The 15,110-nt window shown below is 27.8% G+C and overlaps 1 protein-coding gene across 2 annotated transcripts in view; it reads left to right on the top strand.

Moving 5' to 3' along the window:
- Positions 1-15,110, top strand: part of LOC136078078 (uncharacterized protein KIAA0825 homolog) — a 114,102-nt gene that overhangs the window by 62,456 nt on the left and 36,536 nt on the right. For both annotated transcript variants that reach the window (XM_065792915.1, XM_065792916.1), the window contains exons 11-14: positions 4,097-4,148; positions 6,971-7,154; positions 13,435-13,474; positions 14,168-14,220. In XM_065792915.1, coding sequence (XP_065648987.1) covers positions 4,097-4,148; positions 6,971-7,154; positions 13,435-13,474; positions 14,168-14,220 — 329 coding nt within the window. The remainder of the gene's footprint in view (positions 1-4,096; positions 4,149-6,970; positions 7,155-13,434; positions 13,475-14,167; positions 14,221-15,110) is intronic.

Raw genomic sequence — 15,110 nt, 5'->3', positions numbered from 1 at the left:
TATGTTATAGTATAATATTCATTAGATATACCTTTTACAGTCTTTATTTCATCAAACGCGTATAATATTAATTACAAGTACAAATTATAGTTTAGATATGTTGTGATATTTTTATATATAACTTATACAAGTAGACGGGCCCCAAAAACCACATGATTTTTTCTTTTGCTGTATCTTTTGTACAAAACAAATAATTTAACTTTATTTTGCTTTTTTATATGCTTTTATATGGTAAAAGTTCTTCCCAGGGGTTAAGAAGTATTTTGGTATTTTTTGTTTGCTTTTTTTTTTCAGTAAAGTTTCGCTACATTTTAGTAGGGGACCTCAAAAACCGTATGGCTTAAATTTTTATATAAATAATAACTTTTATAAAATTAGTTGCAACTTTCCAATTTTTGGAATAGCTTGTTGTATTAAAATCCCCTTCATATGGTAGTTTGATTGCAAACTTATATTTTATGAAAGTACCTAAAGCGCTACAAAAACCACAAGCTTGGGACCCCAAAAACCACATTAATTATTTTATTTGTAACAAAAATGTAAGTGGTATTACAAAAATTCATGATTTAGTAGATTTGTAGTAGTTGTAACTATCTTTTTAATGATAATGAATTTATATAGAGCTTTTATTTTATGCTCCTGCTTAGAGGATAGTTTTAGTTCAGTTTGCAGTATGTGAATTTGCGATATTATTTTATTTGTGAGCAAATAAATAAACATGAGTAACAGCAACAAAAACTTCAAAACTCGCTTGCAAATGAAGTCACTAAATCCAAGTTCTAATGCTAAAGCACTAATTAAAAGAAAAGCTATATTAGAAAAAAAAAAACAACTTTAAGCTGCTGCTAAAGAAAATAATGTAAGACGACATGCTGGAATTAAAACAAGACAATATCCACTTATTAAAGATCGTGAAATAATAAACCGTAGACTTGATTGGAAAATAGTCAATGGTCTTGAAAGACAGTACTGTGCAATTCTCTTGGAGGAAGAAGAGATGTCAATTGTTTCATATATAAAGAATAAAAATCAAGCAATGCAAGGCATAAACAAAGCAGAACTGACAAAACTTGTCCTTGATGTTCTGAAAGTTAGACAATACACAAATAAAAGATTGAAAGGTGGCAGAAAATTCATAGCATTATTTGCAAATGCAAAAAATGCTTTGACAAAAAACAAGTATTTATGTTTCTTATATATATTTTTAAAAGGTAGTAATAGTCAACATGTTAAGATATAAAGAGATTGCTTGTAGTTCCAGGAGTTGAAGCTTTGTAAGAGAAGCTTTTTTAGTTAATTTTTTATTTTTGTTTTAAACACAGGTTAGGTAAATCGTTTTGGATGCGCCTTAAAGCTAAGAATCCAAGCTTAACACTCAAGCGTCAAGGAAATGTGTCAATAAATAGAGCTCTCAATTGCACGAGGGAAATGGCATGTTTCCACCTTGGTATGAGTAAGCATCGAGTTTTTTATTATATTTCATAGTATACACTAGCTTAATTTAAATTTTAACTCAGAGCTACACCTTTTTACTAGTTTATGTATTGCTACTGTACATTCATGAAAAATAGTTCTACCAAAACTGAGTTACTAATAGATTTCATTGGTTGCCTTTAGACGCTCTTGCAGAAAAATTGATTGAGACAGGCATTATGACTGAAGCAGCACAAAAGGGGACAAGAGTTTGGTCTGGAAATATTGATACATGCAGAATATTTAATTATGATGAAACACCACAGTTCATCAATTTTGGTGTTGATGGTATTCATGCTGGTCTTGTTTTTGCTGCAAAAGGGGAAACATGTTGTAAAATGATCAGAGAGAACCGTGAATGCGTCACCATACATCCTCTAGTATCATTTTCAGGTAGTTATTGCCTTATCACTTTTTTGATAAATATTTATAATATGGATTGAACAGATGATATGTATTATCTTTCTTTGTAATTGTAGGAGACCTTTGTGTCTGTCAAGTACTCTTATGGAATAACTAATCAAATGGCTCCAAAGGAAGCTGTGGTAAATATTCTGCATTTTCTGATAACAACTTGCAACCATGGTGTATCTGATCACAAATCATTATTAGATATGTACAAAGAGTTTGATGAATATCTTACTGAATAAAAAGTGGCACGACCAGTAGTTTTGCTTTCTGATGGGCATTGTTCACGCTTTAATTTTGATGTCTTAAAGTTTTTACAATCAAAAAACATACGTATGTTCTTAACTCCACCAGATACCACTGGTGTGACACAGCTTTTAGACCAACTCAACAAAAACCTTCATCATGAGTATCATGGTATGAAAGAAAACATTTTTACTGATTTCAATTCACTAAATAAAGAAGCTTTTATGATGATTTTAGGACGTTTTTGGAACAACTTGGCCCCAAGACAATCTATAATCAAAGCTGCAAGACGTGTAGGAGTAACTTCCACATCATTAAACATCAATGACATGCAACAGGACAAGTTTGCACGAGCTGCTTTATGTATTGATTTTCCAAAAAGTGTTACACCCAGTACAACAACTCCTGAAAGATATACTATTAAATCTCCTGATAAAAGAAAAAATTCAGCTCAGTATTGGAAAGAAAAGTTTGAGCATTCTCAAGAGCTTATTCTAGAGCTGAGCAAAAAAAGCATTCAACTTGAAGAAATTCCTGGCTTACTGATAGTACAGAAAGTTAAGCCAAAAGTTTCCAAACTTACTACAAGGGTTACGCAGGTTCACGGATCAATGAAAGGAAAAAATGTGTTGGACTTAGTGAAGGTAATTCAAGATAAAAATCAAGAAATAAAAGATAAGGAAGAAAAAAGATGGAACAAAGAAAAACAAAAAGAAGCATTTTTACGGTGTAAAAATGAATGCAACTGTGGAGAAGGTGTGTGCCAAGCCATAAAGCTACAACAATGCTCTTCTTGCCACAATGTACAAAAATCTGTCTGTGGAAAGTTAACTTGTAAAGTGGATGGAAAAAAACCAACAATGTTTTTAGCTGCTGCAGTAACCAACAACTCATTCAAACAAAAGGTTATTGAGCATGAAAGTGATGAAGATACTAGAAGTTAGAAGGATACACCAAGAAAGTGACCTTACAGTGATAAGGAGATAATTCCATTATTCTTATTCAATTAGTTGATCAACTTATTAATGAGTCAATAGTTTCAAAGATGTATAAAAACACTTTTAAATTGTCTTAAAGACTAATAGAGCAACATTTCAATTTTTCAACATTTCAATTTTTCAACATTTCAATTTTTTTTATACAAATAACTAGTTAAAAAGTCATTTTATTTTATTGTTAATAGAAAAATAAATGTTAATAGAAAAATAAATGTTAATAGAAAAAAGCAAAACTTTATTTTAATATTGAGTTTTTGATCCATGTATATATATTTTTTAGTAAGGGACCCCAAAGACCACACAGAAACACTACTTTGGTTAAGATAAAATATTTTAGCAACTGTCTTTTTCATTTATTTTCTTTTGGTTTTTTTTGTAGAAGTATGACTTAAATCTTTACAAAAAACACTATTTTGCAAACTTAAATGAAAATTTCAAGTTTTTATGGACCATAATGTCAAAATCTTATAAAATTGAAAAAAATTTTATTTTATTGTTTTTAGTATAATTTTCAAAAATTTATGCTAATTTGGTTATTTTTAACAGTTTCTTTTCAAAAAACTATCTTGTCAAATAAAAAAATCTATTTTGCTGCTTGATAAGGCTTTATCTATGAGTTACAGGTGCTAATGTGAGCATGTGGCTTTTGGGGTCCATGAGTTTTTTGGGCCCCTCTACCTGTAGTCAACATATTTATGATATTTATATATGGATGACTCAGCGCCAAACCAGCCTATACAATGAATAAGTTGAAATGAGATAATTAGGCGCAAAGTTTCAAAGTTTTTAACAGAAGCTACTAAACCAAAAAAATTAAAAGTAATTGCAGTTCAGTGCACTTGAAAATTTTAAATATAGTATATTGGTGATTGTAAAGAAACACAATATAAATGATTTTTTAATATAAACTAATTGTTGTGATATTTATACATATAACAAATACTTTATATTTAGTTATATTTTATTTTTAGCTTCTCATGTGGAATAATGTGGAATTACCAATATCAATATGTCATTACTCAAGTAAAATTGTTTTATTTATAGATTAAAGAAGTTTTTATATATTTTTTGACAATTAGTTAAACAACATTAGTTTTTGCCTTAAAGTACTTTATCATACCTGCTTTTAAAAAAATATGCAAAAATAGTAATTATTGTTGCATATAACTTTTTTTATTTTATTTTAAAATAATAAAATACAAATGTATTTGTTAATCCATGCATAATAAATACAAATGTATTTGTAAATGCATGCATAATAAATACAAATTCAAGTTTTATTTTATTATTTCAGCTGCATGCATTTACAAATACATCATTACGATGTGTTGTTTGTTTTAATTTCCTGTGGTTCCTGTGAAATTTATCAAACTTGATTTTTTTTATTTATTTTAAATTTAAAACAATTTTCAGTATTTTTTTCTTGAAAAAATTTTACTTCAGTTATAACAAAATGAAACAACTTGATGTAATAACTTGATGTAGCAACTTGATGTAACAACTTCATATAATAACTTGATGTAACAACTTGATGTAATAATTTGATGTAACAACTTGATGTAACAACTTGATGTGACAACGTGCATTTTGATATAATAATTTGATTTTATCAAGTTTTAGTAGTAATAGTTGTTTTTTTTTATTTAATTACACCAAACATTTATTTAATTCATTTTGTATTAAAACAAAAATTTATTAGCTTTATTTATGTTTCCATTCAATTATTCATTAGCTGTATTTATAGCAAAAAATGTTTTTATAGTCTTAAAAAATATTCATATCAATTATTTATTAGCTTAAAACTCATTAAAATCTAATAAAATAGTTTCAACACATAAAATGCAATAATATATTAACCTTCAGAATATAAGCAGAGAACTTACCTGAGTTTTTATTAGCTTCATTTTGGACTAAAAAAAACTAAGATACAAAAAGATATACAAAATATTTAAAAATTTATAACCATGTTGTCATAAAAAAAAATTACTATAACCTACTAATTTGTTTTTTTAAAATTTTCTCAAGAAATATTCTTTAACTATTATTAGCATTATGTGTTATTAAAAAATAACAATTTTTTTTTCTTACTTATTAACAGAAACAAACAATTGAATATTATATATAATATAATTTTTATTTGTGTGTTTATTTTGTTTTTTTATTTTTTATTCTGATATTACTGATTATGTAAGAGAATGGGAGTTGAAGGTAGTTAAAGCCACAAATTTGCTGATGTAAATATTAAATGATTTTTAATCTCAATGGTGCTAAAAGAAACTTCTCTGAGGAATTATTTACTAAAATAACAACTAAAAAAAACTTAGTAATAAGTTTTTAGACCTCCTTTTTCTCCTTATATAAAAGTTGATACATGACAAGTTAAATTGCTTATATAGTAGTTGATATATGTAATTTAAATTCAGCTTAAATTCATGAGAGTATAGTGAATTTATAAAAGTTTATAAGTAGTCATGGAATGTAGAATATGCTATCATGACATGTAGTATATGCTTTTTTCAAAAGTTTCACTGCCTTAGTAATACATACTCACACTAATAATAGTATTATTATTGGTGGGGGTAAGTATATACCCCCACCAATAATAATACTATTTGGTGGGGGTTTGTATATACCCCCACCAACTTCTCAAGCTGTGTAAGCTAGCAAAGAAACTAAAAGATCAGCTTTTTTAAAATGCAAATAACAACTTTATTAAAATCTTTTGTTAAATTCAACCATAAATATAATGTAAATATTTTTATTATATAAGTGATAGATAGATATAACTGTGAACAGATAGCTGATTCAAAAATATATATTGTATGTTATTGAACTATTTTAAAACAAAGAAAATTAATGGTGGCATGTTATTGTTTTTTAAATACGTACCATTTTATCATAAAATGTTATGATAAACTGGTATTGGTTATTATGAAATCATTTGAGAATACAACAATTTAAAGGTGTCAAAACATTTAGCAGATTTCTAAACTAAGTAATTAAGATTTATACCCAACAACTTAATCATATTATTTAGTTATTAGGTATAAAGCATAACAAGGATCATTAATAGTAATAAAGTAGCCTGTGGTCACACTGGAGGTAGAAAGAAAACATTAATAAAGTTGCTTTTATCAAATTTGAGTTCAAAATTAAACACAGTTTAAAGAGAAAATTAAAAAAACAACAACCCAGAATTTAACCATTTTAGCAAACAAAAAAATCTGTATTTTATTAACTCTATAAGAGTTGATAAAATAAATAAAAAATAGAAATAATTAATTTTAAAACTTAATTAGAACTAGTTAGAAATTTTTTAGTAAGTTGAAAACATAAAGTAAAAAAAGTAAAAAAAAAAAACTTCAAAAAACAAGTCAACAGTATCAATCACAAAATATTAAAAAACAAGTTTTTATCTATGTATAAGCAGTATAACCTATAAAACAAACAATATATAAGTAGTATTAATTATAAAACAAGTGGTCCAAAAAAAAAGAAGATAAAAAAAAAAAAAACTCTTGCAATTTTGTCAGAACAAAAAGAGTTATAAAATTGTGGTAAAAATTAAAATCAGCTTATTGAGCTGACAAAACTTTTATACTTAATTTATACCTGATTAACTTAATTTATACCTGATTAACTTAATTTATACCTGATTATGAAAACTTTTAATTTTATTACTGCTTTAAGGAATAACAAAGTAATGCTATAAAAATGCTATAAATACCTTTATAATGCTTAGACTATTTATAAGAACCTTATAAGTCCATTTTAGTTATGCTAATACTTTTTACTCTTAAAAGTATGTTTTGTTTACATAATTAAAAGTTTGCTTTTATATAAAGGTTACCTATTAAATGCTACAATTGCAGAAAGCACCACTCAGAACATAAATTGTATGTTTGTAACTGAGAAGATTGTGAAATTTCAATCAATAAAGAAGAAACAGATAGCACATTGTTTTTATGATATTTTTTTAAGCTATTCTCACACATCATTCATTTGTTTTATGGCAAGCATGATAAAAGAGTAGGTTGTTTTTTTTTAATATCTATACATTTTTTATTTTTTTTAAATTAAGGGATAGTTAATCTGTAAATATAAATAGATTTAACAATACATTTAACAAGTATAAATAAATATCACATTTAACACGTTTAACAAGTATAAATAAATATCACATTTAATAGATATAAACAAATACCACATTTAGTGTTCACAGTGTTAAATATCACATTAAACAAGTATAAAAATTATGTTTGCTAAATAATGTTTTTTGTTTTTTTCAATATTTTTAGCATTGTTATTTTTAGCATTAATTGAACTTAAATTTTGAGTTTTTGGTATACCAGCAGTTTATAGGGCTATTTTGTTAGACCCATGATCCCAAACACTTATATTGCTTAGTATTAGTTAAATACTACAAACCAGCTTCACCTGTTAACTCTACTGTTTTTATATCATCTAATAATGAGTTTTATATGATAGACTCTTCCCTCCACCCTACCACAGAATTGTATTTATAAAATATAAATAATAATGAGTTTTATATGCTCACTACCCCTCCCCAAACATGTATTATATTTAGAATATTTGAATGCCTATTTACCACTCTTAACAATCACACTAAGGGCACGGGTGAAGACCATTGCAACTACTTGTACAAAAAGACAATCAAAAAATGAAGCCACCTGGGAGCTACTAAAGACAAGCAGATTTTAATGACACCGCTGTTAATCTATAAACACTGTTAATATGAAACATCATCCATTTGAATATTTAATACAAACATGATTTTTTAATACTTACACTTGTTAGGTCAGGTTTTAGATCAGGATCATTACAATTATTCTGCTACTGGTATCATGTAACCTAGTATTAAACGCCCCATGCCCTCACTTTTTTTAGGCGAAGACTAGGAAAAACAAACTCCGACTTAAAAATATCTCTGCCTTGGGGCTCTTGGTTGAGTAAAGGCTAGAGATGGTGTCTCAATAAAAATACTCATTTTGGACAAATGTCCAATCTTGTTTTGATCAAAGACTCAAAGACCTACAGATGCTATTTTCCAGCACTTGTGTGCTGGAAAATAGCATCTGTTTTAAAAACCCTGGAGAACATTCTGATCTCTGCAACTATTGTCCAATCAGTCTTCTATCTGTTATTAGCAAGGTCTTTTAGTCTTTGATCAACAAATTTTTAACATCCCATTTTGAGTCAAATAACTTAATGTCAGACAATCTATACGGTTTTTGATCCTCTCGATAAATGGCTGACTTGCTAACTGCTGTGACTGAAAGTTTTTACAGCACATTAGATGGAGGTGGCAAAGCTAGGGCTATTGCTCATGGTTTTCAGGTCAGGTTATCCTGCTACTGGTAACATGTAACCCAGTACAACCTGCTTTATGTCCTTCTGTCTTGTAGGATTACTTTTTTTAGGCAAAGCTAACTCCAACTTAAAATACCCACTGCGTTGGAGCTCTTAGTTGAGTAAAGGTTAGAGTGTCTTGATAAAAATACTCATCTTGGGCACATGCTAAATGCATCTTAAGACTTAAGGGTTAAACAAATTCTATCTGTTGACTAGCCTCGCACCCCTTTTCATCTATCAGGCTGGCATAGATGCATTTATAATAGATTGTTTCCAGTTTAGGATGTTGAATACTGGATGTTCTTGACTTAATGCATGGGTTTTGCTTGTGTCTCTGTTTTTATGATTAGTCAACTCATTCTATTATCTTCTAATGAGCTTTCAGGTCTAAAACTCAGTTTAATGGTTCTGAGGCCAGCTAGTAGTCAGATTTCCCGAACTCTGTGGTAGCTCTCAGAGAGGCTGAATCCATCAACAGTTTTAAAATATCAGAGTACTAACAGTGCTATGGATGTACTAATAGTTGCTCATGGATGTACAGAATAATAACAGTTGCTCATGGATGGTGTCCCTGTTCGTACTTTTGGTGTGCATTGTTGAAGCCACATTTGGAACCCTTTGTTAAGGCTTAAGGTTTATTAATAGTAATGAGGCAGCATATAAAATTGCGTACTGAGTACAATCTGTGCTTTGAGTCAAGTTCTTTAACAATTTTAAAACTAAAGGACCAAAAACTATAAACCACAAAAAACCATCATCATCACCAAGTTCTTTAAATCTATCATTGACTATTCATGGTCTTTGAAGTAACCTTTTTTCTGTTGAGTCTTATCTCTTGCAAAGTTCACCAAACCTACTAAATCTTTGTTAGACTAATTTGTGTTCAGCTGTCTCTTAGTGATCTTAATGTTGATGGTTATCTTCCTTTAACTTGTAAAGACTCCAATAGTCACATGGTTGGCCTGGGCACTTACATTTCCAGGAATACACTCATTTGTTGGGAAATTAGGTTTGAATACACAGACTATTCTTTTATGTGCTTTTGTTTAGCACCACTTCATTTTATTGCCCCTCTCTTTTTGTTCTATATTGCTCTCCTTCATTTAAAGACTGCACTCTTTTTGGTGTTATTTCTGAGCAAATTGACTTAGCCTTTTCTCTTGCTTGAGTCTGGAGTCAGTGACTCTGCAGACATTAAGGCCCACAACTTTTGCCTTTCTCAATCTCTAACATAAATAGTCATCTTTCCAACTCGCTTTCCAGACAACTCGAATTATTTACCTTCTCTTCTCAACTTATGTCTTGTTTTTATTCCTAGTCAGTGCTCAGTTTCTCCACATTCACCCTTAGGTGCTTCTGATCATGGTTTGATCTCTTCAAAACTATTATTTCATTCTTCTTCATCATCAGGATCCTTCTATCATCGTACCTCTTACAACTACCTTAACGCTGACTGGGATTCTTTTACTGATTTTCTTTGTGATGGCCCTTGCTAGATGTCTTTCTTCTTCCTGCTGACAAATGTGCTTCTTACATAACTTGGATTCAAACTGGCATGGACTCTTTTATTTCTTCTTGACGATTCCAAATCAAGCCTGACTCTTCTCCATGGTTTTCCTCACATTGTGCTGCTGCAATTTCCAATCGAAACTGTTACTTCCATATCTATCAGCAAAATAGTTCTCCAGAAAACAGGTTTTTGAGTCTTAAAACAAACACTTAATCTCTCATCTTGAATCTACTAACTTACTTTCTAATCATCAATATGGATTAGGATCTTCTCATTTTTCAGCTGATTTGCTAACAGTAATAACTGATAGGTTTTATTGTTCATTAGATAGACATGGAAAACTTAAGGCTATTGCTCTCAATATTTCTAAAGCCTTTGATATTGTTTGGTATGCTGGTCTTCTCTATAAACTTTCTTCTTACGGTTTACAGTTAAAATCTGCAAAATTATTGAATCCTTCCTTTCTAATTGTAGTATAAAAGTTGTCCTCAATGGTCAGCACTCTTCTTCATACCCTGTAACTTCAGGGGTTCCGCAAGTTTCTATCCTTGGCCTATACTTCTGTTTAATTTATATTAACGATCTTACAGAAATTCTTATGTCTAAAGTGCCATTGTTCGCTGATGATACTACTATTTAATCTTATCTTGATAAGAAGCCAACATCCTCTTATTGCTTGGAGGGGGCATTTGAGCTTGAAAAGGATCTTACTTTTGCTGCAGCATGGGGCTCTCAGCGGCTGGTGAAATTTAACTCAGATAAAACTCAATTTTTTCAGCTAATCATTATCCCAATACTCTAGATCTTCCTATATTTATGAACGGTAATGTAGTCAATGAGTCATCTACCCTTCATCTTCTAGGATTAACTCTTACTTCTGATCTTTCTTTGAAACCTTATATCAAATCAATTGCAAAATTAGTATCTGGTAAGGTCACGACTCTTTATGGTGATTGCCACTTCCTTACTTTGGATTCTATTCTTTATCTCTTTAAATCTTAAATCTGTCCTTGTATGTAATACTGTTGCCATATCTGTAGCGGATCTTCTGATAATACCCTTTCTCTTTTAGACAAGGTACAAAAACACATTGTAAACATAGTTGGACCTGTTCTTGCAGCCAACCTCCAACTGTTGTTGTAATGTGCTTCTCTTCCTCTTTTCTATAAATAGTATAATGTGCACCGCTCTAAAGAGCTAGCATCTCTTGTGCCATCTATTAAAATTCATTCTCATGTTACTCGTCATTCAATTAAGTCTCATAATTTTATTGTGACTATTCCTAAGTGTTCTAAAATTTTTTCTATTTCCATCAGCTAAAATTAATTCTTGTATGACTAGTCATTCAGTCTCATTTTTTTACTGTATCTGTCCCTGTTTGCTCTTAAAGTTTTTATTCGTCTAGTTTTTTCCCCACACTGCAACCCTTTGGAGCTCTCTCTCATCTTCATGTTTTTCTTACTCATACAACTCACAACTTTTTAAGTCTTTTGTCAACCAATTTTCTTTAAAAGCTCTTTAACTCTATTCTTTTTTTTTTCTAGTAACTTAATAGTGATTGCTTGGAGCCTTGTTGGGAGTGAGTCATAATGAAAAAAAAGAACTTGTTACATATAATCTTTTAATTATTTTTCTAATAATATGAAACATAATATCATCTATATGGAATCACCTATTTTTGCCCCTCAGATTTTTTTTAAATTTTGGCCACCTACAGATTTTAGGAAAATAAACACAATCCTAAAACTTTCAGATTGATTAACCAATCCAACCAAAAGTTATGATCAAATCAATACAGACCAAAGATATTTGGTGAATCATAACTTTGTAAATAAAAGCGTGATCACCTTAAGTTTTATTTTTCATCCAAATAATTCATTTTTGATGTTGGTTTTGACTGATTTTAAACAATTTTTGAGTTATTGTATCTCAAAATTGTTAAATAATGCAATATTAGGAAAATTTTTTAACTTTAATATGCTACAGTTTAATACCCACAGACAGGCAGTGACAATTTTGTGTTACTTTACTGTACTTAGGGTAACCATTTGTAGTAAATATAAAAATTATGCATTAAAAGTTAATTTAACACTTGCAACTTGGTAAAGTATCACTTTTTAAAAAAATTTGATTAATTATATTTACTTTACAAGGCATAGAAAATAGCATAACAGTTTAGATTAATTATGAGAGTTTTTACTGTGGAAGTTCTTTTATTTATATACAGAACATTAAATAATTGTATTTGTATACAGAACATTTATTGATTGATGTATTATATCAGTTATACTGACAGAAGATATAATTTACTCAAGTGAAATGCCTAATATTTTTTTAATTAAAAAAGTTGATTGAACACAGCTTATTTAAAAAAAGAAGTTTAAACAAAAAAAAACTTTTAGTTTGTTTGTTTTTTTAGAAAAAATGTTTTTTTTTTCAACCCTGGTTGGTACTATAAACTTCTTGGAATACAATTTCCTTGAATTTCCTTTGAAGCATTTATTTTTATAAAAAATATGTCAAATAAGTGCTCCATCCATTATGGGTAGAAGTGCTTGTGATTACAATTATGCTAATAATGATTATGATAATATGAGTAATTTAAATCAAGTAATTGTGATTTGTTTGCACTTTTTCAGCTTTTTATGATCTTTCACCTTTTTTTACTTTTTTACAATATAGTGCAACTTAAGTGTTTTTTTTAACTCAACCTTTAAACTAAAAAAGCATCAGACTCAAAATTTTACAATATAGGTCTTTAAATTTTTAGAGTATAAGTCTTTAAATTTTTTTTTGGTGATAGTCTATATATGGAACCTCCAAAGTAAAAAATCTCATAATTTATTTAAACTGTTTATGGTATTTTCTTTGCCTGCAAAGTAAATGTAATTTTAAATGAATGATAAATATAAAATTTATCAAATTTTTTCAAAAATGTGATACTTTAGCAAGAGGTTGCAAGTGTTAAAGTAACATTTAATGTATTTTTTTGATGTTTACCACACAAGGGGTTGCCTAAGTACAAAAAAGTAACAAGTAATTATCACTACCTGTCTGTAGGCTTTGAACTGTTACACATAATTAACATATGACACTATATTAAACATAAGTTATGACAAAATATTAAACATAAATTATAACATAGTAATAAAAATAAGTTATGAGTCTTTCAAATAATATTATGCTGTTATAATTTATGTGTTTTACAGCCTTGATTATTCTGTTGTTTTTTTAATATATTAAAAGTTATTTTCTAATTTTTTAATACATTAAAAATTATTTTCTAATTTAAAAATCTTTAAATCATAAGTAAAAGAATATTCATAGTGAAAATAAATATTTTTATAAAAGATTATTCATACTAAAAATAAATAAATATTTTTGTAAAAGAATATTCATAGTAAAACTAAATAATTATTTTATTAGTGATTATTCAAAAAGTTTCAAGAAAAATGATGTTGAGGAGGTATTTTTTTTTATTTTGTTTTTTAATAATTTTTCATTTTAAAAATATTATAAATACAATTGTATTAAACATAAATGTTTCACATTACATATTTCTTCCAATACTTGAGTTGATGCAGCTTTCTTGTTTTTTTTTATGAATGTGTAAGATTTGCAGATTGTTCTGATTGTTAAGATTTGCAGATTGTTCTGTTTGTTAAGATTTGCAGATTGTTCTGATTGTTAAGATTTGCGGATTGTTATCTTCAAAATATGAAAATTTAAAAAACCTTCTTTTTGCTAAGTTATCTAAATTATTTTTTATTAAAATTACATCACAGTAAGCTTATTGTGAGATTTTAAATAAAGCAAATTATCCTTGTAATGATTATCTGACTCTTCTACTGAAATTTTGTGTTTATATATAAATATAATATCTAAATACTTAATATGTGTAAAACCTGTTTATTGATCTCGCATTTAAAAAAGGTATAAAAACTTACACTATTCAGAATTAGTGTTGAATGAATTTTGTTTGAAAATCTTTTTAAATAAATCAGATACTATATGATCATATAATTTCAAAGAATTCTGTTAAATTATATATTAAAAATTAACACCAACTTTTTTCATATGACTCTTTTTTTTTCTGTTTTTATTTTTAATATTGCTTTAACATTTATTATACATTTAGTTTAATTATTATTTTTTTTAGTTGCCATTATGGTTGCAACTTATTGCTGATAATATAAGCTCTGTTTTGAAAAGGTAGTTTATTTTCTCACATTTTTTATAAAAAAATAAAAAGTTACTTAGTTTAAATATAATAAACTTGAAATAAATGTTATAAAATAATATAAATATAACTAAAATATGTATATAAAATATAACTAAAAAATAAGTAAAAGTATAGTAAACAAAACATTTAATAAATATCAGGCCTTGTGATAATGCAGGAGCGATTGCTTTGTGCATGTGATACACGCTCGTAAATGGTTGACAAAACCATTGTAATGTAAATGATTTTCCAGGTGCGACAAATAGCACCAGGAAAATCATTTACAGGCATGTATCACATGCACAGCGCCAAATATAAAAATTATGCATTAAAAGTTAATTTAACACTTGCAACTTGGTAAAGTATCACTTTTTAAAAAAATTTGATTAATTATATTTACTTCACAAGGCATAACAGTTAAAATTAATTATAGGAATTTTTACTGTGGAAGTTCTTGTATTTATATACAGAACATTAAATAATTGTATTTGTATACAGAACATTAAATAATTGTATTTGTATACAGAACATTTATTGATTGATGTATTATATATTTATATTAGTGTATATATTTATATTAGTGATGTATTAGATGATGTATCTTGTATTTATATACAGAACGTTTATTGATTGATGTATTATATCAGTTATACTGATAGAAGATATAATTTACTCAAGTGAAATGCCTAATATTTTTAATTAAAAAAGTTGATTGAACACAGCTTATTTAAAAAAAGGAGGTTAAACCAAAAAAACCATGGATTTGGTTTGTTTTTTTTTAAAAAAAAAAACTTTTAACAATTTTTTTTTAACAAATAGTGCTCGCTAATTTTATTAGAGAGTAAAAAATTGAAAATTATAAGTTGATTTTATAGAAAAT

This window comes from Hydra vulgaris, chromosome 03, assembly GCF_038396675.1.
Source record: "Hydra vulgaris chromosome 03, alternate assembly HydraT2T_AEP".
In the NCBI taxonomy this organism is placed as follows: Eukaryota; Metazoa; Cnidaria; class Hydrozoa; order Anthoathecata; family Hydridae; genus Hydra; species Hydra vulgaris.
This window is presented reverse-complemented; position numbering and strand designations above follow the sequence as displayed.